This window comes from Aplidium turbinatum, chromosome 7 (genome assembly GCF_918807975.1).
Source record: "Aplidium turbinatum chromosome 7, kaAplTurb1.1, whole genome shotgun sequence".
NCBI lineage: Eukaryota > Metazoa > Chordata > Ascidiacea > Aplousobranchia > Polyclinidae > Aplidium > Aplidium turbinatum.
In genome coordinates this window covers 30,313,900-30,340,084 of record NC_137478.1, presented here as the reverse complement: position 1 = coordinate 30,340,084, position 26,185 = coordinate 30,313,900, and the positions used below count along the sequence as shown (strand labels likewise).

Sequence of the window (26,185 nt, the reverse complement as noted above, 5' to 3'; positions counted from 1 at the left end):
GGGGATCTTGTTTTCATGGGGACAAAATATTCTCTCAACGGCCCTGGTGGTGACGACATTATCTTGAACTTCCACAAGCAGGTTTCGCGTTATGAGAAAAGATAACCAAGCGATTTCATAGCAAAATTCTTGACACTCAATTATGAGTTTGACTCTTTTGTTAAAAGATGTCATTTAAAAATATTCAAGTGAAAATAAAAATTTTATTGTTGAAAAACAATCTGCAATTTTAAGCTTTGGCTTTTGAATATCCCTTATTGAGGGAAAAACCGCTGTGAAATTAAGCTGTCATGAGCCAAAATTGTTTTTACAAACACTGAGTAAAGTTTTTTAAATATCAATTCAACGTTATCGCTCGTCTTACTGACGTTAAGAAAGCGTAGTATTTCTTTAGATCCTAAATTTGAAACACTTGAATCATATTACAAACCTTGCAATGCGAACCTTTCAGTTTTGTATCGCATGAGCATTGTGGTAACTCAATACGGGTCTTCATTTAAGAATCTTTCCCGGGGATTGTTTCTTTGCTGAAAGATTCAGGAAACTTTCTCCAACCATTGTCTTGAAACGGAGATAGGAATTTTGCAACCTTGCAAGATTTAGGTTTTGCTTCAAATGCTCTCTCCTTTGCTTCAAATGTTTTTGCATCTGAACTGCTGTGAAAGCATAATAGCCTACACAGTAGGCTAGGCCTAAGTCTACAATATCATCTACAAATTTAACAATCCGCTTCGGTGAAGACATTTTATGCTGAGCTGGTTCGGTTCGGTTCAGCTTATTTTTATTTCTGGCCGTCAAAACGAAAACCCAATCCCTTCGTATCTAGATTATTGTTGTCATTAGCTGAGCCGTTAAGAGGACAATTTGTCCCCGATACCAATGAAATCTTTGGGCTTCTAATTAAGATACTTCCGAGAAAAATGCATTTTATCTAATGAATACGATGTGGGGTCTCTTGGAAAAGTTAAGGCCCCTAAAATCATCTCAGGTCTTGTTCCAAAAGTATTTCCAGGACCCCATGTCAACGATAGCCTACTGATCGTCAGTGATTGGCATGCTGTGCAAGGAAGTGTGTAAGTTTGAACTGTTAAGTTTGGTGGCCATGCTAATTGTACTTCCGTGTAGACTATAGTCGTGCATTTTTAGACTTACACGCTTTAAATCGCCACAGTTTCAATACCCGTTTATCTGGACCAGTCTTGTTTCTCTTATTACGTTTAAACTACGTCTTTTCATTTACATACCGATGACGAAAAACCGAATTGGATTGAGTGTCCTGGACATGAGGTGACACATAATGTGAAACGAAAATAAGATAAAATCCAGGGCTGTGGAGTCGTAGTCGTATATTTTCCACCCGACTCCACAGCCCTGATAAATACCCATCACAGCATTGTGTCAAAAAACTACTGTTAAGGCTTTGTTGGAAAACGAAGCCGGTTTTTGATGTAACAAAAGCTTCCCTACACTGACATGCAATGTGGTTTCCTGAAGTTTCCGATTGTTAAAGTATTGTTGCCGGGATATTATTCCATCCATTAGGTGCCGCTGATTAGAGAGCAGTCCTTAGATTGCGTTGCTCAAGCGCACACCCTAAGAGTCAAGCCAAGATGGTACAGTCGTTGATGATGTAGTCTGCGGTCTATTCTTCAGCACCACTTCCACAAAACGAGAAAGAGGCCATTCCTCTTTGGTGCATGGTTGAAAGGAAACGCCCGACGCCGGTACGAAGACGGTTGAGTCTCACTCTGTCTTTGTAGTGTCAGGCAGATAGGACGGGTGTTGCCGTCCCGGATAAACAAATAGGGTCTGGTGGTAGGTACTCGACTTCCATTCAGATCAATCACAGCAGTGCTCCCTTCGAAATAATACTCTCAGCGCTTTCAATTATTCAATATTTTTTCCACATTTTTTTGCTTTATCTTTTTTTAATACCCGTTTGTTGCAATTGTTTTAATAGCATCAGCTACTGTATGTTCATTGCCCACCGCATGGCCAAGCGGTGAGAGCCGTAGTACGACACTGCAAACGGCGCTGGTTTGACACCGTTCGACACCAAGAGCATACAGCATGAGCATAGTGACCTTGGCTAGGGATAAAGGCATGCCTGGAAGTGGACATGAAGATTGGCTTCCTTGCCTTCTCGTCCACTTAACTTAATGAATATGATAAAAGTTGCGTTTATTAGTTCTAGCAGCGAAATACTTAAGTTTTCTATATTTACGGCAAGGAAATTCCATTTTTTGTTTGAATTTTAACTTTGCCGCAGCTCTTTCTAGCATATTGAAAGTTTAAGCCCAATTAATCTTTGCTGCATTTTACTTTATTGGCATCAAGATTTCGAAATTGTACTTTCTCACTGAAAAAAAAAACACTACTTTTAAATAATAAACAACAAAAATGGAACGAAAGGAAATGAAATTTAAACCTTCCTGCGCCATTTTGTATTCATCCGCTTCCTCCTTCTGTTAAAGAATCTCTGCTTCTTCAGCGTCTATTGCATCCGTTTGGGGATGTTATCTGAGAAGCTAAATGAATAAAACAGTTGTGAGAAGATGGTTAGGAAGCGTGGCTGCTGAGTAGGTTAAATGTCACGTGTTCTGGGATTTAAATTTCTGTATCTTCTTGTTTGTGGCATGAAAATGTTGCCGTTGGCTTCACTCAATTTAAGGTTTTATCAATTTTTTTGCGAAGTGATGTGCCGTGTGTCTTAGTTTCTGCTTCTAGTAGATGTCGATTTACGTCTTGACGCAGAGATCAATTTCATTGCAATTGCAGCCTATCAAAAAACAACCATAGCAACCCATCAAGGTCACAGAAAAAATGACTCTGCCTAAGCGTGTGTCATGCTGTGCGTGAGCTACTTACCCAGTTGTAACTGCAATACACCTGTGCAATGGCAACAACGTTATTTGCTTAAGATGTTTTTCGGTTGCACTTGTAGATCGGCACAAAAGTTTTCATAATAATTTGTTTGTTAACAAGTTATCCTCATTCGAAAAAAAACGAAAAGATATTTGTGAAAATTATTTTTAAGCTCGTTACAAGCAACGGTTTGCTGCCTTCTTATAATATATTTTCCTTTTCTTCTTGCCTTGTGGTTCAACAATGATTCGCACAGTGATGGATTGTTTAGTTTTTTTGTGAAACTGAAATAAAATTCGAACATTAAATGTAAATTGTATAGGTTAATATCAATAAAATAAAAAATATAAAACCTATAAACCATCAAAGCTGTTGGGTAAGTAAGCTTCGAAATTCGAGGCCAAGAATTTAAGATTTAAGGTCACAGTTTGGAGGACTTAGAAGACGGGTAGTTTGTCGTTATCCACAACCTTGATTTTTATAAAGAAAACATTAATCGCTATATGATCTATAGCAGGCAAATTTATACTTTTTGCCAATGTTTAGCAACGTCTGACTCAACTTCACCGCTTCTTTGACCTAAATACTTCAGCATGTGTTGCGCAATTATTTTGGTAAACCCGTGACCCTCTTGAGTATGTAATTGTGATTGGTTGGGTATTGCCAATTTAGAGATGTATATTGCTTTATTGCAGAAATGAAAATAAAATGATGTCGGCGTTTTGATCTCTAGCCAAAATCTATCTTCAAAAAATCGACTTTAAAGGAAAGCCGTTTAACGTACCGGCTGGAGTAAGTAGTCCTTCGCTGACAAATTCGTAGTATTTAAAAGTTTTTTTTTTTTAACCTAAAATCAAAATAACTTTTAACTCCAGTCATGGGATCAACTTTTGCAACCAGGCTACATTGTAGCTCACGTGGCCAGAATGAGTCAGAGCGGTTTTCGGTGCTGCCGGGATGTTATAACGCTGGCACAAGACCGATGGCCAACAGTCAAGCTGTGCACACTGCACAGTAAAGCAACAACACAGTTCTTCAGGCTTTTATAGAAAAGTGTGGAGGCGAAAGCGTTTGTTACGGAAAGTGGGCAAACTCCACGGAGCTGGTTTTTTGAGTTCGAATTACGTCAATAACCCATCATAGTAATATTAATCTAAATGGTTAAAGCACCCGTGTGACCAATTTATTAACGTTTTACTGGTCCAATCATCCATAGAAAAAAAAACACTTCCACAAAGAAAGGAAGGACATAGATCAGGTTTATAAAGTATGTTGTTTTCAGATGAAATAGTCATTGAAGAAAGTGTTAGTGTGTTCAGTAAATTTTTAGTTCAAAGGTAGCATCAACGTTGCCTTCCAATAGCAGCAGGTTTCATGCAAAAAAATAAACAGGTTAAAATAAGCAAAATATTAAGGCTATCAATGACACGCAGAGCTACGGAGTAGGCTAATCTTATTTGAGCTAATTTTCCCCTACCTATTGAAATTTAGGTATAAGACGTCACTAACAAATGTTGCATAGCATGACTGTTATGGTCGTAACTGCTGCTGCTTCGGCCCAAAAGTTTCACAGCGCATTTATTATTAGGTACTCATGTATTTTAGTAAGTGTTTATTGATCGTTCTTCTATGAAACTGTAACAAAGAAAAATAGAACAGTGAAAATATTTTTACTTTTACTTGATAGAATATAAAGAATGTAAACTTAGTCAACATTATTCAACCTTTTCTAGTTAATATAAATCTTTTGCTTTTTGATTGGAGAAAACTTTAGCTCAGCTAAATGGTTTTACCATCTGTCTATAAAGTGATAACTAAAGAATATGTTGTTTCACTCTAGCTGGAATAGTCTTGTGTTATTAAAGTTGTGATTGTATTTGCATGGTTACAAAAACAAGCCAATAACAAACACAAAAAAATACAACGGTACGTAATAGAAGCATAGCGTATAATAGCGTTTTGAAACAATAAGGTAGTGTTAGCATATCACTGTTGATGCGTTTGACGTACTGTAACTCTAATTTTGAACTTCAAGCTGTGAGTCAAAGATTTTCAAATTCTTCAAGTGCATAGTTAGATTCTGTAAATTTGAAATGTCAAAAATTTTCAATTATTTTGCTTCTACTGTAGTCACTCTTTGCGATATGCTTCAGTGATCATGAAACTTTGTGCGCCGTTTTGTAATTTTACCCTTTTTAGAGATAAAGCCTGGATTGCGGGAAAACTTTACTCTGGATTGAAAATCTTTTCTGAAAGTGAAATTTTTATCTTTTCAAACATTGCAAGCAATTATTAAAATAGATTCTTTACTTCCAGATGCAGAGTGAGCTGAATTATATTCCTTCTCAAATGGGAGAATATCATCAAAATGAGCAGCAAGTATGGAGCCCATATTCGAATACCAACGAATTTCCTTCTGACATCTCATTAGAAGGTTTGTCATCCACAATTATGTTGCGGAATAATCAATTAAGTTTTTTACTGATGCTATGCGAATGTAACTCTCTACAACAGCAGCAGCACTTTCATAAAGACAGAAATAAAAAATAGACGATTGGACCTATTAAAGTTAAAAAGTGATTTAGTTTACATGGAACAAAAAAAATGTAAACCTGCAAAATGTATTGGTATATATCTTAAGCTCTCTGAGCGTTGCGCAAAAAAAAAAAAAAAAAATTTTTACCATAAGCAGGTGTAGTAAAATTATAATTTTTCAGCGTGAAATAACCCAAACAGGTTTAGTTCGTTGTCGGAATTTAACATAAAAACGATAAAAATTGAATATTTTTTTTATCATGAATCAACGTTTTTTCAGCAACTGTTTAAACTTTTAAGAATTGTTTCAAACATATTTTGCAAGGTTCCTAAAAAAAAAATACAATACAAATCTGAATGCTTTTAAAAACATTTAAGTCTAATGGACGTAAAAAGATTTTTTAATGAATTTAGATAAAAGCAAAAACAATGTTCAAAAGCGCAAACTAACTTTTTGTAAAAATGCTAAATGACGTGTGTGGTATAATTGTGTACCCCTGTGCTTCGACTTATTTTTTCAACTCTGAAAATTACAGAAAAAATATAAAAAATATACATTGAAAAGGTAAATTAAATAATAAACATATATGTAAAAGTGGTTAACATAGTAAATTAAACATACTCGGCTCATATTTTTCATTACTGTAATGTTTGAAACACTGAGATGTGTAGCAATAGGGAAGCATTTTATTTTTATTTATTGATTCAATGTCTTCAAACGTTAAAAAAAGAATTTTTGTAGCTGGTGGGCATGGTGCAATATTAACATTTATAGCCTACGTACTGCAGATTGTGAACCTTTTTATGTGCTACACGTAGTGATTATACTTATTGATAGCCTACTATTGCTGTAACTTGATGACAAGCAGCACCTCGACTAAAATATCGCGAGGTTATTCGGTGCTGCCATTATGGCCATTTTTCTCCATTATGTGTTCTATTATGTAACTACTAACTACTCGAGTTTTCACATGTTGAAACGACAAATAAAAAACGTTTCTCTCTCGCAGATGTATTGAATACTATGCGGATGATTATCTTGCATCTCGGGTGGGCTCGTGCGAGTAGGACGCGGTGTATTAAGTCGCCTAGTGTCGCGTAAAACTTCAGACAACCCCATTGCGCTTGCAAAGGCGTCGCGAATTGACGATGCTGGTTACCAGGCCTCCTCGTATCTAAAATGAAAAAAAAAGTTTATCACACCTTAAAATTTATCAAAAGTATTTTCTTCTGAAATACAAACTAATTGTGTTACATATTTTTGCTTCACAAAATATTTGGAGCTAGGAAATCAAAATTTCACAAGAACATTGAAATACTTATAAACTGTGATTTTTCAGATCCAGTTGTATTTCTAGAATGTAGCAATCAGGTTGTACGTATTTTCCCATGTAAATTAAAATCCATAAGACGGGTATGCAAATTGGTGTGACAAAATACGAAATTTTATGACAACAAATTTCGCATAATTTTTTAACAACTTTGTTGAATTTCCAACTTGAATTTTAAAATTTTGTATGCAAATGATCACTTCACTTTGCATAAAAAGGGATGAGTTATGAAATTGAATAATAATCTATAAATATTAATGTGCAAGAAATGCAATTGCGTAACTTACATCACATTAAGCCAATACTTTCTCATAACCTTTGATAACAATAACAGTTGCATAACTTCATATATTTCAGACTGAAAGTTTAAACTCTTACGTTGGCATTTAACAAGAAGTATTTACAACGAATGCTGGAAATCATTTCAATTTTTCTAAATATCAATTCTATCGTTTGGTTTAACTTCTCAGGATTAAAAGTTTGTAGAAAACAATATAAGATTATTCCAAACATTGTTTGTCCGTTAAATGCCAGTGTATGCTCCACCAGACAGCAAAACAGGGCACAGTTAACAAACAATAAAATTGTCAGAAAAAATATAGAAATGCATGAAAAGCAAAGGGGTTCTGTAGAAACTAATTGATCATTCTGAGCTATGTTTGCTAGAAAGCGACATGACTAAGACTAACACGCAAACTAGAGTCAAGATGCTTTCAGATAAGACACTCAACAATGGCGCACGGTGATCCTTTTTTTGAGCGTTTACTTTTTTACACACACAAGGTTTGCAGTTTGCTCAAAAACTGTTCAGATCAGCATATTAAACAAACTGATGTGGTAGGATATAAAGAGTCATTGTACAAATCAAGGACGTGTTTAAAACTTTTAAAAAAAAGTGAATACCCAAAAACATGGTCGTCGTATGTCACTGGTATCCAAGCATAATAGCTTTCCAATAACGCACAGTTAGGCTTGCACGATAGTTTTACTGTAAGTTATGCATGTGCTTATACATTGGCTTACCTAAAGTGCATTATTTAATTATACTATGTGGAATAACAGTACTGTATCTTTTCACAACTAGGCTAATCAAAAATCAAAAAACAATGCCTTTTAAAGTTTAGTTAGATCGTCTGTCTTACTTATTCTTTTTTCTAGATTTGTTTGGTGAATCATCTGTGACGTACAATGGAGAGCCTGCCGGTAGCGTGATGTCTGGTGACTTCTTTTTCAATTTTATTGATGCTCAGAGCAGCATCCCAATGGATGAATTCAACTACCCACATATCCACAAATCCAACACTACGCCGCATCATCATTATTCCGATAATTCCTCATCAAATGTCTCTTTTGCTCCTTCAGGAGCTTCTTTTTGCTCTTCCTCTTCTACGTCAATTTACTCTCCTCCTTTCAATTCCTATCAATCTTCTTCTTCTGTTTCGTCGTCAAGCAAAAGATTTCAAAAATCATTGTCATTTGAATGCTCCGGATCTTCTCCTGATGACTTTTTTTGCACATCCGACACCGACAGCGGCATCCACAGTCCTGGGGTAACAAGATCACCACCAGATGACGCTGTTCGTTGGGGGAGTAATGTGGACAATCACACATTTGAGGTGAATTATACAATTTCAAAATATAAATGTCTGATAGTTAGGAAAGCAACATCACAATGATACTGATGTTATTAGTGGCATTAGATGCAACTAGGCAACCATTACTTTTAAGGAAAGCCCTCTTCCAATTATTGCTCATTGACCAAGTCATTTTGATGACTATTTACTGACCAAACAAAACTTTCTGACCAATCCGAGATAGATTTGATTGTTAATGTTTTGTGACTTCGGGTTTGGCGTGAAAGTGATTTTAAAGTTAATCTTATGCTGTTTGAAAAAGGAAAAACTTCTGAAGTTAACAAAAGGTTAAACAATCAAGGTAACCTAAATGCTAAACTTATCCCACTGTTCCTTCAAAGCTAAGTCTCTGATGAAAAACTCAGCGATCAATATTTTTTCGCTAATTTTCTGTTTGTTTTGGCAGACATATTTTCAACGCCCATCACATTTTCATGGACCAATTGCTAATCAGGAAGTGAAAAGCTCAAACCCACCATTCAGTGGCCAAGGTAAGTGATCATTCAAAGCAATCGATCAGGGACTAAAATCAGGTTGAAAACTTTTAACTCGATGCTTTAAAACAATATCATTACATTTGTATATTGTTATGTAAATTAAGGAAACTGCTTGGCTATTGGATAAGGATGTTTGCAGTTCATGATGAAACAATAGGTTTTCATGGTGTTGTAAAAAGAAATTTTCAGGAAAGAAATCTAAAACTTAATGCTATAGCCTACTCCATTTTGGTCGAGACTGAAATGGCCAATCGCCACCAAACAAAATAATTTGAAATTTGGTTTGGATTATTTGGTTTGTTCATAAGGAAAACATTACAAGCAAATATACCTTGGAAATGCAAGTCTTCAAATAGGACTCCTTTACAATTTCCAAGCTTTTGCAGGAACTAAAGTAAAATATCAATGTTTTTCACTAATCAATTAAACACCAGATTTTGTTGCAGGTACACAACTACTCAACATGGATGACCAGAAAAGGTACAGCGCGTTTCCGCTTCGACGTGCGACTTCAATAAATGACCCTTCGCTGTCGCTTGGCAACCACGGATACGAAAGATGCGCTGAAACAATTAAAATAGAATATTCCGCACTCAATGACACGGGACCCATGACGCTTTGTGCAGAAGAAACGCCAACATCCGGGACCTTTCAAATCCCAACTTCCTCCCAATCTTGTTTGAGTGCTTCTTCAACTCAACGTAGATTGAAGAAATCGTTAAAGCGGAGAACACGTCCAAAAAAATCACGGAAAGCGGAAAAAGGTAAAAGCAAATTCCTCTCCGGTGTTGACCTGTGTGATAAGTTTTTAAAAATGCTATTTGGCGTTTTCTGATGACAAAATATTAAAATTTTAAAATATTTGTAGTTTGAGTGTTTCCATGTTTCAAAAGTAAAATATTTGATTGTTTAAACATTTTACGGAGAAATACAACTTCCTCATAATTGACATCAAATTAATGAGATTGAATGACTTATTTAAGCGATCACATTAATTAAGTTCTAGTAATTAGTTGTCAATTCTGTGTATGGCATTCCTAATTCACTTTTTTTTTTAAAGCAATAGCATTAAAAATAGAGAAATGTTTCGGATACAAACTTCGGTGTGTTAAAGGCATACTAAATGAAATTTTCAAACGGGAATTAAGCATTAAAATGCGTAAACTGAACATTCAAGAATACATTTCAAAAAGAATTACCAAAAAAAATTTGTTTTTAATGGCACTGGCAAGGCCCAAAGTCCAATGTTTCATTTATTTTCATTTTTTTTCAAAATGACCTAAAAGTGCAAACACAGCTCGAGAATACGTCACAAAAGACAGCAATAACAAAAGCTACGTTACAACATCTGATGTTTTAACATCAGATCTGAGGTTTTGAGCAAACTGTCTGATGTTTTGACGTTGAAATCTGATGTTTTGATGTACATACATACATAGCCTACAGTTAAATCGCCGGCAGTAACAACTGTTGCGTGATTAGCTGATTGCTCGTCTTTTATTACGTAGACTGTACAGTCGCAAGCTTCGCTGCTCAGGCCCATTCTGGTTTTGAAAGCTCTGACAAAAGTACGCGCGGAATGCTGATCAGACCGCAATGGGGCAAAATTTTATTGAAAATCGTTTTATGGTAACATGTTAAACACAAAGAACGTGGAAAATCGCCAAGTCAGGTTTTTCCTTTAGTACCCCTTTAAGTTGTAAAAAGGATTCTATAAAATTCTAAATCTTATTCTATGTCATTTCAGGAAAAAGTTCACCCCATCTTTGGGAATTCATTCGAGATATTGTTCTCGATCCTAAATACAATCCATCCCTCATCAAATGGGAAGACAAAGAAAGTGGCGTTTTCCGTTTCGTGCAATCCGACAAAGTCGCCCTCATGTGGGGCAAAGAGAAGCAAAACGCGAAAATGACGTATGAAAAATTAAGCAGAGCAATGAGGTTAGTTTGTTTTTATCCAGGCTTGCATCCAGTAGTTAAAGCAGAAATATAGCCATGGAGAGGGAGCAATTGTACTCCCTCCCAATTTTTATTTCTCTCTCCCCAAAAAATGTTTTAATACCCTTATATTTGATGTTGAACGACGTGTGCTTTTCCAACAGTTGCTTTTGCCTCTCTAAAGTTTTTTTTCTAGCTACTGAGTTAAAAATTGAATTAAAAGGCAATGAAGCCAATCTTTGCATAGCGTCTTGATGAAGACAAAACCACATACTCTCTACAGTGATCGAACCGATGTGCTTTCGCGTGTTGTAGGCTCGTAGCCTACAGATCCTCTCACCATTTAGTTGCAAACAAAATCAGGTTGTTCACTACCACTTTGTCAGTAGGCCTAGGGCTGTTTCAAACAACTACATTTCGAGGCATTATTTCTTCATTTTCTTTTTTCGTTTTGATGTAACATGTTTTCGTCTTGGGGGGTTTCGAAATTTTTATATTTTAGAAACTCTGTTTAACTTCGAACAGCATTTCATGTATGGAAAGTTGTTTATTTTCTGCAAAACGTGTTTTTCAAACAAACTTGATTAACAACGACTAAGGTTTTTTTATTTATTTTTATTACGAATTCCATGTTAACAGCAGAACTATGATATTTAATACATTTGTGAATGTTGTGAGTTTTTCGACCGCAAAAGTGAATAACGTGACCAAACCATTCAAAACGTTTTCTATTTGTTCGTGATAATTCATAGACTTGTAAAGAGAATGGAAAATTCCAGAAAAGCATGTTAGTCATGTCAGATTAAACAGTCCTTGCCAATAATTGTTTTGAGAGCCAACTTAAACCCATTGAACTGCAGACTATTCAACACAACTAGGTTATTGTTTCTTAAAATCGGTTTCGCTTTTTAAATCGCGCGTGCTTTGGCTGAAACTAAGCCGCTTTTAAAATTTAAAAATAAATAAGAACAAAGATTTTTTTATAATAATGAAGTGTAAATGCTTGAATATCTTATTAGTAATGTCATGTTTCGAAAGTCTTATAACGCTATATTTAATAAATAAAATTTCGTTTAGATACTATTATAATCGGGGAATACTGGAGAGAGTTGATGGCCGACGATTGGTTTACAAATTTGGGCCCACTTCTCATGGATGGAAAAACTGCCCAAAAACTTCCATAAAACCAGAAAATATTGGTGAGTTTTGTATTTTTTTCTGTCACGAAATTCTCTCTTAACATTTATAAATCATTTGTCTGCAGCCACTCTGGGCAGTTGACTTCGACACGGAGGAAACTTTTGTTTCTTGAATAATTAATTATCAAACATCTATTTTTGCTTTCAGCTTCCGAATCTGCATTTCCTGTCTCCAATTCTGTTGATTGTGAAACTTCTTCCAACGCGTTAACTTCTAAAGAGCGTATAGTCACAAATGTACCAAAGTCGAGCGAAACATCTGCAACCGGATTCACTTCATTGCCAAGCGCCAACGTCCTCCTGGGCAAAAACCTAAGATTTGCCACAGCGTAGTTTCAATACGAGAAGAGGACTTTCATGTCTGTTTAAGAAAGAAAGGACCAAGACGCTTTGCATAAAAAAGAAAAGCAACAAACTGGCCGCGAGATCACGGATAAAGAAGAAGGAAATAAGTCTGAAATAACATTATTTATTTATATCTTCAAAAACAAGTCTGACAACATTAAATTTCAAATACAAGACTATAAACAGGAGGGCGTTCAGACATTATTTGAAGCGCACAACCTTTTTGTACATTGCCAACGCGCCGTGTTGCAGGCAAACTTAACTTCGGTTTCACAATTTAGGTAAAATGAAAAATAAAATTGCTTCAATAGCATATTTCAATATTTCAAGGAAGCCAAGTAATAAAATGGCTCCGCTTGTCACATCCTAGATAGCCTATAAACGTTTTACGAGGCAAAATAGGACATAGGCTACTGTACGGTACAGAAAGGTAAAACAGCAAAACAAGACATTACAGTAGTTTTTCAGAAAATCAAGTTTTTTCTTTTGCTTCCAAATCATAACATTGGTTACTACCATTAATTTGATTATCTTTTTTTCACATTTTTTTTTAATTATCTGGGAAACTCAGTTATTTGCGTGTTCTGACAGTCGTTTGTATTTCACCTAACTCTGTCAATTTCGATCTATAAGATTATGCAGTGCAAATAACGATACAAATACAGTGATACTGTAAATCGTAAAATATCTGTAAGTTTTCAATATATTTATTCCTGCGTTTCTTAACTTGTATACGTATATTTCATTGCAGCAGCGGCATTATCTATAAGTTTCAAACAATATTGACAGGGTTGCACAGTCAGGGCCGTTGAGACAATGGTTTGAACCCGGAACCTATGAAATCTTTGGACTCTAAATCAAGGCACATTTGAAAAAAATACACTATATCCAAACAAAATTGTCATGGTATCTTCAATTGCCTTGCTTATAAATCATGTCGGACTCAGGTTCAAAGTAGCGTACCTCTTGGACCACCCTGTCAACGCTACTGTGAAGAGTTCTTTTTGCTTTACAGTACATACAATCCTTTGTTGTTGTTTTTTTTTTCAATGTAAATAATATGTAAAAATACAACAAACCAACTTACCATTTACATGCGATTAACTTGAAAAGATTTGAAGTCACTTCATTCCACTTGAAATTGTAAAAGTCATAAAATTCTATAATTGGTGGAAAATATCACTGGATCGTACAAAAAGCACCAACTATAAAGTAGCTGATGGTGTTTGTCGCCTCACAGCAAACTAATTCGGTTAAACAATTACAAAGTATACGGTATCGGCTCTGGTGCTGGTAGATCTGAGATCGATTCCAGGTCGTGTCAAATCGAAGACTTTAAAAACGGTACCGATTGTGTTCTTTCTTGCATTACGCAGAGGATAAGTCGGGTTATGATGCTATGACATCGTAAACCTGATATAGAATTAAAAATAACTCCTGTCGCTAAAAGACTTCAGCTGTTGTAGAACGACAACAAATAAAATCATAACATTATTAACTTTGATGAAAATTGAAAACTGGAAATATTTTACATCAGCGCATAAACCGAGACAACATATCAACCGTTTTTACATTGATTCAACGTCTGCAGATGTTTTGGCTGAAAAAGTCACAGTGTAAACCAATACAGCAAACCATCGCCGATTTTTTTTACATTGATTCAACGTTCACAGAAAAAAACGACTGATTTGCTGTTTGGGGAATGCAACAATTGATGATAGATTTTTCACAGTTAAACGAAACGTTGCAAAGAAAAGATTGTGCAGAAATGCTCATCAATTGTAAATAGAAACAAACTTTAAACTTTGGCAGCAAGCCAAAGAAATCACATGCTTGTATAGACATCTACAGATTTAGCTCGCAAAACTGGTGATTTTAAATAATTTTGCATTGTCAAAAAATGTTGAAATGATGTTAGCATGCACCTTTTCTTAATTAAAACATGTCTGCTTTGTGTCTTTTTGCGGCTCTTCGTGACTGGGGTTCAGGAACTGCCGAAGATATCTTATGATTTTTTTGTCAATCCTTTGAGTCATCCAAACCTCAGCAGTTTACTTTCCTTTCATAAATTGTTGCCAAGTTGCCGAGTGTATTTTTGCGAAGCGTCATGTCCACTAGATTTTCGCATTTCCTAGTCTGGATTTTGTGCTTTAATGCCACGTGGTATTCCTCGTATTTTCTGAGTTTTGATGCAAACCTTCAGAAAGAGACATTTATGTTACGTTTTCAAAAATCGTCAAAAAGATTTTTAAATATGCAGTATGTTTGATGTCTTATTTTTGTGGTGACCTGACTGTTGTACGTGTAGTGTCCAGGGTTGTGGGGTCGAGCGAAAAATATACGACTCCGACTCCTTCGTTTATAACTGGTCGCCTCCGACTCCGGACACACCAAAATCTCTCTAACTCCAACTCCACAGCCCTGGTAGTGCCACAATCCACAAACCATCTTTAAATGATATTTTCTTCATATTTGCCACTAAGGTTGCAGGTGAGGTGCAGTAATGATCAATATATTCGTGGCATCATAAGTGCCGCGTTTGCAAGAAATTATATTTCAATCACTGCGAGAAGCTCATTTTATTTTGTTTTTATAAGATTGTGTTTATTATATTATTGCGTAATAAACAAAATTTAAAGCAATCAAGTTTACTTTACAAAACCCGTGTTGGTTTGTAGAACATATGCTAAGGCAGGGGTTGTAGCCAGCAGAACAAAAAGTTTAGGGGAGGGTAAATAAGTATTTTTGCACATGAGTGAGCTCTAGCAACGAGTCACCAAAAGCGGAGCACCCACGAGGAGCCTGGGAAGCCTCCTTCAGAAAATTGTGAAAAATATTTTAAAATTGCGCATTCTGAAAGTACTTTCAGCCTAAATCAATAATAAAATAGTCAAATAGTGCTGTAACAGAGTATGAAATGTTTATTTGAAATATTTCGGAGGGAGGCAATTGCCCCCTTTGCTCCTTTTACTCATTTTGTGAAAGGCCAAATGTTTAATTTTAAAGTATTTTTTCCAAGCGACAAAGTATGTCCGAAAGCAACGTAGTGATGAGAATCATCTTCTTAACACGGTTCTCGCTAACAGAGTCATAAAATTACCAAGGATAGTTACAGTAGAACCAAATTGTTAGGAGGTACTGAAAAATGGCTTATCCATTAATTCACATTTTGGTGCCAATCCAATATTTCGTGTAAAAGAACAAGCAGAAGCAACCCTGTTTAACATTTAGTTTTCCAAACGCCAAACTACATTCTTGTTCTTCCATGGTTCCCTATTATTAATTAATAGGCCACGCCTTCTATTAATAATGGCGATCATAATACGTCCTCAACTTAGCCTTTATACCAGCGTTGTGGTGTTATTTTCAATGCCACGTGAGTGAGGAGGCCACACGTCGTCTGACTGATTTGGCATTCAATGGGAATTCTGCCCGGTTGCAGGCTATAACCCTACAGAAGCAACCAGATTTTATTTGAATGTTGGGCACTGGGGCATTGACTTTGTGAAAATATTAAATAATATGCATTTTTATAACAATATAGATGCTTTAGTCAGATACTTTATTAAAGGTGTTTTCTTCGCCTTATATCCCTTTCTTTACTGTACATATTAATCCTGTTAAAAACGTGATCTTACTACTTTTGTCACGATTTTATATGCAAATATTAATGTCTAGCTGTTAGCCCTTGTCTTTGGCAAATATCTGGACTAATGCGGCCGCGTCTATTTGCCTCCATTAGCGTCACTTGGGAATATTTTGTTTAGCAAACCAGGTTTAGAAAAGCAATTTTAAAAAATGTAACAAGCGGATACGAACATCTGTGACCAGACTAGAAGATTCCTACCAAGTTTAATCAAATAGACTTTACATGCTTGTAAAAGTTTGTAATTGTTAAATGGCCTTAACAAACATCTTAACTTATAGTCAGAGGCTGTAGCGCACCCAGCATGGGGCTAAGGGGGCTCAAGCCCCCCCCAAACCTGCCACCAAGAATGAAGTTTTTGTATGTTCCCCATTTATCCTTTTTGCTTACAGGTTAGATATGAATAGCCTAAGACACAACAATACAACAGGGCTGAGCATTATAACATTATATTTTACATATTCACAAATAGTTTTAACAGTCGAACGTTTTCGGCTTAACTTAACCATGCTTAACCCTATCTTAATACGAGCTGTTTTCGTACGCGGAAAGCACGTCACGGGCTATCTTAGCCCCGTGCTAATTAATCGCTAATAACGGAGCTATGAAAATCACAGAGCCAAAATATTTTACATGATAAATAATAGCCATGTGTATTGTGCGCATAGAAATTAAATTTTTACCCAACAAATTCATTGAAATAAAGTGTTTGAGATGAAAAAACGTCAGAAAGTCGGTTTTTACTCTACTTTCCCAAAAATAGCTTCAAAATTGAAATTTTCGAATTATAACATAAAGCATGGCTACCTAAAGATACGGCCTGATTTGTCACATTTTGCAGAAATTTCCAGATTTTGCTACCTTTGGGCGAATGTTTAAATAAATATTTCTAAAAAATATATTTTTACGCTTTCTTTACTCACATGTTGAAAAACAAAGAAAATTTGATTTCGAAGATTTTAGTCTGATTCAGCGTTTTTCAACTTCCTTTTTTTCTTTGGTATTGCTTCCCCAAGTCAACAAAAAGCTTTTATATCCTTAGGAGACAGTAAAAAGTAAAAAAATCTCAGAAAATGTCAGTCAAACACCAGCAGTAGCTGTAATCAAAATCTGTAAGATGTGACAAATCAGGCCGCATCTCCAGGTGGCCGTGCATAAAGTAATGCTAAACTAAACAAAAATTTACTTTTGCTCATTAATATAAGGCATTTTTGGGCGTTTTTACATTTCAAAGTAATTGCACTAGCATTTATATTGCACTTAAATTAAATTATATATATCTAGCACTGCACGAAAATGTTTAGGCACCTGAGACGAAATGCTTTTTGTGAAGGGTAGGAAAGTAGAAAAATTGCCAGTGTAGGTTTAAAAAATTCGCCAAGAACAAAAACTAAAAGTCAAGAAATTTCACATTTCTAGCAGATTTCTTTCTGAGAAATATTTCACTACTAGAGTGGGGCGTCCTCTTAAAACCCCGTGTCGCTACACATAGGGTTAAGCCCTCATCAGGAACCTGAAAATATTTATAAAAATGCAATAAATTTCAACTCCTTGAAGGTAAAACTACATTCGGAAAAGGCAACTACATGACTAACTACAAAAAATTTTGCACCCCAGAGAACGTGATACCTACATCAAGTAAATGTTGAGGAGAATAGACGCGCCTCCAGCAAATAAGTTAATTGTTTGTTTAAATTTGGGTTGTAGAGTTTGATTAACAGCGCTTCCTGAATTTTGTCAAATGTGTGTATATGATATGGTCTTTGATGACATTTAGTTCAGATGATCTCGTGGTCAAATGTCTGGTGGACATACCGATGTATCGTACATCAATGCAGAATCACACGGACATGTAAAACTATAGGCCTATACGAAATTTGAGCAGCGAGACAAAGGCGTCTGGGACTTTAGTTGAAAATATGTACTAATTTTGAATGTTTTGTTATTGTTTACAAAATTAGTATTCGTGCTAGTTGTTGTTTTCGCACTTATTTGTGTTGGCAAACAGAATTAAGCGAATTCTATTTTGTCATACATGAGGAAAAAATCGAGATCTATAGAAGATTGCGAGAGTAGACGTAGAAATGAGGATGCTGATGGTGCTAGTAGCATGGGGTTCACTAGGCCAACTTGTAATCTGATTGAGAGAACAAATCTTGTGCCTTTAAATACTAATCAAATGGATGGGTATTGGCCTACTGTCACTGTCACTATTGTCACAAATCACTCGGCCGACATTTCTGAATTAGCCCCCCCCCTAAATTTTTTTCTGGGTGCGCTACTGGTCAGAGGCTATAAGAAGTGGAATTTTCATCCCGAAAACAAAAGACAGACCATCAAAATTTTATCGTATGTAATATCTATTAAACGTATGAAATGTCTATTAAACGTATGTAATATCTATATGTAATAAACTTGAAGATGTTAAATTTGATCACGTTACTCGGCTTCGTATGCCTATGGTTCAACAAGACAAACTCTCTACCGAAGCTCTAAATCTATCAAAAAAGCAAAAGGTTTGTCCGTCTTGGCATCCAACCAAACACTTTATATACTTTTGTAGCCTTTCGGTGTAGTTCGGGAGAAATCGCTCATACAGGTTAATATTGTATATAATTTGGACCCCAGAAGATCAAACGATGTTTAATACGATAAGAAAGTGCACCACTTCAGCAGGTGTGCGTATACATTATGCTAAGGACCGAAACTTATGACGAAAAACATGACGGACTTGAAATATACGTTGAATATTTAAGGAATATCTTTTGTGTTTTTAAAAATAGGTTCTAAAAAGCTCTATAAGCCCTTGAAAAATTAAGGATTTACCAGTGAAGACTGCTGCATGTAATTATGACGCTTGACAAGCTGTGACTACGTAATAAAGGCAAATAAAAAGTGTGAATTTTACGTCAGACATCTAACTCTCACTAAGCATTGTACGTCCTTGTATTGAGTCATACCAGTACTTAGGCGGATATGAAATGGTGCAGTGAATATTCAACATATTATTTTTTGGTTTATTTGTTTGAGCCATTTTTTTTCAATCAAAACTTACATTGTTTGTATTTGCTTCTTCTTCTTCTTCATATACTTTTAGTTTGTAGGTAAACTCTCAACAACTAAAACTCGAAAAGTGAACTCCCATTAACGACATTTAAACTTCTTCGTATAAATTTTTACAAGCCAATAGTAATCTAACCGGAAGATAGAAGGCCGTTCTCCCCTTTGCTATATTGTTGGTGTCACAGTTCTTTCTATCTCTTACACCTAAAGAGACTTTGAAAAGATTGATGACGTAGTTTATTTAGATATCAAACGTTAAACAATCAATTAAATGTCGAATACCGTAGTTCTACTTGTGAGATCGTAGATTGCTTCCAGAAATCCTTGAAGGATTAAACAAATGGTTCAGCACTTCCAGCACGTAAAGAAATCAAATCCTACACAGCAAGCTTCTTTGTAGACTTCGAAATAGATATACGCTACTATACGTACAACAGCAACTTCGCAATCGGCAATAACTTCCACTTTTGCAATCTATTCAATATCGGCTAGAACTCTACAATCGTCTTCAACATAGGCTACTTTTCAGTGAGCAAATCGCGTTTGAACGACGTTTTCTTCTGAACTAAATGGTATGGTGGTGATTTAAAATAGATAGTCAGTGAGGTAAGATCCAGTTATGAACCCAGCAGAGCCAAAAACAAATTTGAGACGTGACATTTTTTGTGGAAAGTTAAATTTAATTCTCAATTATTTATATCAATTCTTGAATTAATTGTAAGAAAAGCTTCAACCACAAAACCATGTTTGAAGCAAATCGTTTGTTGCTGTTGAAAGTTGAAAACTTACAGAAATGTTGTAGCATTCGATGCTTACTTAGCCATTAAAGACGTTCTCTTTGCATTGGTTCAACCTTTATAGACTTTGAATCAATGTAAAACGAGACTGATTTGTTACTCGATCAACGTCAAATTATCATTGCAATGCATTATTTTTTGTTGCAAGAGTGCGGCAGTGGCTCGTTTGATTTTTATGCTTACGCTGAAAGCCGATTGGACAGTCTGGCTGTAGCCTCTGCGCCTTTTAAATCTACAGATTGTGAACACTAAAAGCAAATGTTGAGGAAAATCTACAGTTTTTTACATTGATTAAACTTTATAGTGCAGTTGTGAACAATGATTCTATTTAAATAAGTGTTGCACCTGATAATTGTCATCTGGCATGAAGCCTTTGGTAGCGCATAGCTTATCCATGCTAGTTTTTGTGTAAGGTACTTGCTTTTAAATCTACAGATTGTGAACACTAAAAGCAAATGTTGAGGAAAATCTACAGTTTTTTACATTGATTAAACTTTATAGTGCAGTTGTGAACAATGATTCTATTTAAATAAGTGTTGCACCTGATAATTGTCATCTGGCATGAAGCCTTTGGTAGCGCATAGCTTATCCATGCTAGTTTTTGTGTAAGGTACTTGCTTTACAAGTATATTACAATGAGATAGCCTATATGCAACGATATTTTACTGTGCTTTCTGAAAATCATCATGTTCGAAAGGAACGATGGTGACTATATTTTTTCCTGAAAGCTTTGCGAAATCTTAACTGTCTTGAATAAAAAATATAGTCTACTTAATTTATGAGAGTTTTCTTTGGTGTTCATGGAAATATTTTTTGACTTTCCGTCCTCAGACATGGCCTACTGGCTACTGGTTATGTTTGTTTTAAGTTACCCATAAAATAAAACATTTCAAAGGTAAATGATAAGAACTTGGGATAATTTATTTAACATCATGAGATGAAAGCTTTCATCTTTACAACAAACAGAATTATTGTAAATGCAACTTGATAACACTTTATCACTAGCCTACCCTTTTAAACGATTTGCGGTAACCGGAATAAAACGTGCAGTCGTGCAGTCCATAATTTTGCAAGCAAGTTGTAAACACATAGTCGATGAAAGTATTGACTTGAGTTTCTGACAGGAAGGGGCGTTTTTTGTCTATGAGTTTAGGTAACTATGCCAAATATGTGTTTAAAACATGCTTCAGATTTAGATCTGATTTCTATTCTTGACATAGGAATTTGAGTCATATCTCGAAAGTCGGTGTGCAGAATCGCATTGCTAATCTTCTACGCTAATAAGCGACTAGCATGCTTCCACATAAAACAACGAAAATTGAAGATGATTATTTTAGCGTGAGATTACTAAGGGAAAAATTTTTGCATTTTCTACAAACTAAATCTTACACAAATGGCTAACGTGGTATAAATCAAAATGGGACTAAACTTCGCAACGGAACGTTCAGTAGTGAAAAGTAAAGTCAAAAATTGACGCACCGTTTTAAAAAATAAGATTTGATTCCAATAATAACTTTTTTTTTTGCTGGGTAATATTGTACAGTAGGCTACTCTGCACAAATTTGCGTACGGTATTGTCTTCGTAGAGTATTTACTCCTCCGACATAACCTACTAATTACAGAGATGACTATCGCACTCGAATTATGCAACTTTATAACTCGACATTGGATAAATAATCGTGGAGGCTTAGCTACTGCGCAAGAGGCCGTTTACCAGTATGAGAAAACGCGTATCGCCAAGCATAAAAACTCAGATAATATGAAAACCAAGGAAGTTTTCAGAAATATTTAATAAAACTACCAGTCAAGCATTGGACTTTTTAGCCATAAGAGAGCCTGCAAATGATGTGATTCTGAACTACAATCTTCCTTTCGAAGCAGGCTAGTGCCATAAATAGTGGAAGGGCTGCTCAGTTGATATACTTTTGACATCTGTTCACTTTGTGCAAAAAGTAAACACGATAAAAACTTGGAATTTAAGGTCTAGTGGGATATTATCTCATTTATTCGTTAGTAATCTTTCAGGTTCGCATCTTTTACAGTTTACTTATAGCGCGCAATTTAAAAGGTGAACTCAATAAGTGTATCAAGTCTCCTGCCACCGCAGGTCAGTTGATAGGCAACCTAAACTGCATAGGCTACTGTGCTAAAAGAAAACTTTTAAAATACAATCACTCAAGCACTTTTATAACATGTCTTGCACACAAGCAAAATTATAGAGCAATGAAGACATAATTATACACTGGCTTATAGGACTTATGCATTGAGGACTTGGATCATGTAAATTTACCAACAATGAATAAATGTGTGTAAGACTAAATGACTAGGTCTATAGCATAAAAATAGAAAAAAAGGCATAAAATAATACAACTTATTGAATAAGCCCCATAAGAAACAATATCACTTAAAATTTGTGTGTGGTTACCTTGATCAATAGGGTACATAGGGCAGGTCAGTTGATATACGTGTATCAACTGACCCCTACCTATAAAATCTAATAAAATGTTCATTTTTTAAGTTTACCTATGCAGATAAAGCATATGAATAATATCGTAGCTTAAAACCTCTATTCTGATTGAGTTAAAACATCATCTTATTTTATCTGAAAGGTTTTCTGGTTTTTGCAAGACGACGACAAAAAATAAAAAAAAAATTTACTCAAAAACTAAACATTTTTTTTTTAAATTACACCATAGTCCTTCGGCAAATTCATTGAATTATGTTTTAATTCTGGGTTTTTAACTTGAATTATCATTAGCTGGCAATAGTTTTTTTGGAAACGTTTTATTTTTTCCTGGAAGGGGATGTATCAACTGACCTTTCGTATCAACTCACCCGCTCTTCCCCTAAGCCACAGTAGACGGTATTTTTTGTTTTGATGTACCGTAATCCGAAGCATACGAAAGTTCTACAAGTGTTTTAAATTTTGAAGAACCAGGCTATTATGAATAAAACAAAGTTTAAAAACACTTGAATGTGAACTACTGCGCAAATACTTATAAAATGGCTGACATTGTGTTCATTGGTTATTGCCTACACGGGAAATGGTTGCAGTTGCGCTGATTAGGCCAATACTAGGTCAACTAGGTGGCAGTCATGTTTCACAAAGGAGAAACTTTTGAGAAACTTGAATTCTGCCAATCTCGGTAACCGGCTTACGTCAGTGATTGAAAGCCTCTACAAGCAGGGCCGGATTTAGCTGATGGGGGGCCCGGGGCACTTTTAGATCGGGGGGCTCCCGTGCAAAAAAAATTTTCAAGCCTACGGCGCGTAAAAGCCATCACTACGTCTACAGTAGCATCAGTCCAGTACTGCACAGCATTTTGCAGAAACTTTAAAGGTCAAAAGGAATAAAATAACACAAAATCACATTCACATTTTTTTTCCACATAGGGGGCCCTTCAAAAGTCGGGGGGCCCGGGGAAACTGCAACCTCTGCCCCCCCCCCCCTAAATCCGGGCCTGTCTACAAGCATGCAAAACTACTAGGAATATCTATCAAAGACTCTGTCAGTCCGAGGATAAAGATTCAAAATCAAATCATGATGGTTGCGTTCGGTTTTTAGTTTTGAATCTTTATCCTCGAACGAACAAAGCCTTGACTGGTTATTCCTGATAGTTTCGCATAGGCCGCTTGTAGACGTAGAGGCTTTTAACGCAGGACAGGTTACTGAGATTGACAGAGTGAAGTTTTCTCATTGTTGAAGTGTTGTTACTGGAGAATTATTCTATCCTTTAGGTGTTGCTAAAAGAAGAGCAGTCGATAGAATGCATTGTTCAAACGCACATCCCAAGAATGATGATGATGAAAAGTCAATTATCTTTGCATTGTAGCCTACTTTTACTTAGATTGTGAACTGACCATAACAAGCGCAAGAGAAACGTAGGCTTACGTCAATTAGGCATTAATAAACTTAGAATTGACCAGAGATGTAGGCCTACATATAGCCTACGCCGCAAATTCCACGCCGTAGACTTGCGGCCAGTGCCAGTCTGTGGGGTGTGCAAACCGTGCGATCGCACAGGGCCCGCAATTTACTCAGAAAATGCAGTAATTTTGTTATTTCCAATGGAAAAATTCAACAAAGGAATTAGCAACAAGAAAACATAGAGACTCAACGGGTGCAACCTATTTTGTCCCCTGAACATTTCGTACCCTGAAAAGATCGAGCAAAAAAACAACAGAGCCGAAGTCGCTGATCGGAGTTGCTGCAACATTTCAAATTTCTCTCGATCTTTTCAGGGGACGAATTAGGTCGAAATTTGATTTTCTTACTCCGATTTCAGGGTACGGAATCGGGGTAAGAATTTTTTAGGGGACGAAATAGGGTGCATCCAAATCAACATAGAGACATAGCTTTATATTTCCGAAAAATGCTGAGGAAAGCATGATCTTATCCTTTTGCTATGCCACCGAACAGCACCATTTTACAGTAATATTCATACCCAAATTTTTGTTGAACATGCTCTCAGAATGCCCTAAACTCAAAGTAATTTTTCAAATTTTCTGTGGGAGGGCCCCCAGACCCCCGCCACAGGGTGTTTCGCCGCCGACCGTAAGACCACCCCCCTCCCCTTTCAAAATAACCAGCTTCGCTACTGAATTGGATCATTGTCATTGGGGCCCGCAAAGTATATTCCGCACAGGGCCCAAAATACCCTAAGACCGGCACTGCTTGCGGCGTAGACTTTTTGTTTGCGCTAGCGCTTACGCCACATTTTTTTGGATAGTTATCGCTTGAGGCTACGCCGTAAAGTTTTCGTGGGTTTTTAGCGCATAGCGTCAACGCGTAGGCTACTTTTTAATGTATTTTTTTCGCTACAACACGCCAATACCTTCCAGCGGTGCAGTTGAAAGAATGTTTTCAATGGGCAAAGACATGTTGAAGCCAAACGCAGCAAAATGCCAGATGAACACTTTCAGATGCTTGTGTTTCTTCGTGGAAATTCAAAATAAAACTTAATTGTTTCGAGTGGTTTATACCGTGTAAATGTTTGGCACCTAGCAAACAAAATGAGTAGGTACGCTAGTGTATGCGCTGACGCCGCCAACTTTTTTTACAAGTTACGTTGACGCATACGGCGTATGGTTTTTCAAACGTTTACGTTTACGCTGACGGCGTCAATATTTTTTGTATACGCGTAAATTACTGGAATTAACACATCCATAACACAGTCCTGAAAATAAGAGGGGGAAATTATAATAAAATACTAAATAACTTACAAACCTAATTCGGCAGCCGCCCAGGAATCAAGTTAAACCAGCTAAAACTAGCAGTTACAAGGACTGACAAATACACAATTATAAAACAGTGGTGTTGCAGAACTAAGAAAGGAAGGTGAAGAGCTGCAATCAAGAGCATTGATTGAGCGTAAACCTATAAGCAGTGTGGCGCTCTATAGCACGAGTTAAATAAGTTATAAATTTACCACAGATTGATCAATCAGTATCATTGTAAAACGCCACTTATTTCGGTTTATGCCAAAAATCAGTCAGTAAATTTACATTTAATGCAAAGTTTTTTTTATTGTTTCCAACCGCAAGTAAACAACCTTTTTCAAATTTGTCTTGGATAATCAAGGTCCGACTCAATAAAACGTTAACATTTAACAAGTAGATTTGGTGGTTGTGCCAATTAAAAATGTTAATTTCAAAACACTGTTTTAGCGATGCATATTTTAAACCTTTTGGTTTTGTTATCTTTTTTCTTTTGTTGGTGCCATATTCGTGTGTTTACTTTATCGTTCTTTTTATTTTCCGCCAGCAATATAAAAAATAAATTGAATTGAATTCAAATACAATTCAAAGAGTGTTTTGGACAAGATTTGAACTTGCGCCTTAACCGTCTCCGTACGGGCGTCGGGCTTTTCCGTTCAACCATGCACCAATGGGGAATGGCCTCTTCCTCCTCCTGTGAATGTGGTGCCGAGGAACAGACCGCAGACCACATCATCAATGACTGCTTCATCTTCAAGCCACCTAACGGAGTGGAAGGTCTGCGTGTCATGGATGATGAAACCAAAGACTGGCTGCTCTCTAGTAGCCTTCCAGTGTGGTCCGGGAACATCGTGAATCTGGGGTGGTAAAAGGATAGACCCTCGGCCCCACACGCTCACACGACGACGACGACGAGTGGTTGCGCGTTCTACTCAAGTTTAAGTGGCGCTAATAGCTAGGCTCTCGGGATGTGCGGTTGAGCGACTCATTTCATGACTGTTTTCCATTCAGCGGCATGTAATTGTAATGGATGGAACAATTTCCCGAAAACTACATTTTAACAATCGGAAACTCTACTCTGTCAACCTCGGTGACCGCCGATCGGGCGTGAAATTT

The 26,185-nt window shown here is 36.2% G+C and overlaps 1 protein-coding gene across 1 annotated transcript; it reads left to right on the top strand.

The window, feature by feature from the left end:
- Positions 1-4,705: 4,705 nt before the first annotated feature.
- LOC145774297 (uncharacterized) lies at positions 4,706-14,971 on the top strand. Its single transcript, XM_082585498.1, has 8 exons — positions 4,706-4,791; positions 5,182-5,299; positions 7,890-8,347; positions 8,772-8,856; positions 9,309-9,626; positions 10,610-10,805; positions 11,880-12,001; positions 12,150-14,971. The coding sequence occupies exons 2-8, from the start codon at positions 5,182-5,184 to the stop codon at positions 12,332-12,334; spliced, it is 1,482 nt and encodes a 493-aa protein (XP_082441624.1). The 5' UTR covers positions 4,706-4,791; the 3' UTR covers positions 12,335-14,971.
- The last annotated feature ends 11,214 nt before the right edge of the window (positions 14,972-26,185 follow it).

Excerpts from the sequence above, each read along its gene's own strand:
- LOC145774297 (XM_082585498.1), top strand. The coding sequence starts at position 5,182 with ATGCAGAGTGAGCTGAATTATATTCCTTCTCAAATGGGAGAATATCAT. Across the intron at positions 5,300-7,889 it reads TTCTGACATCTCATTAGAAG|ATTTGTTTGGTGAATCATCT; the intron begins GTTTGTCATCCA and ends TCTTTTTTCTAG. Across the intron at positions 8,857-9,308 it reads CCCACCATTCAGTGGCCAAG|GTACACAACTACTCAACATG; the intron begins GTAAGTGATCAT and ends ATTTTGTTGCAG.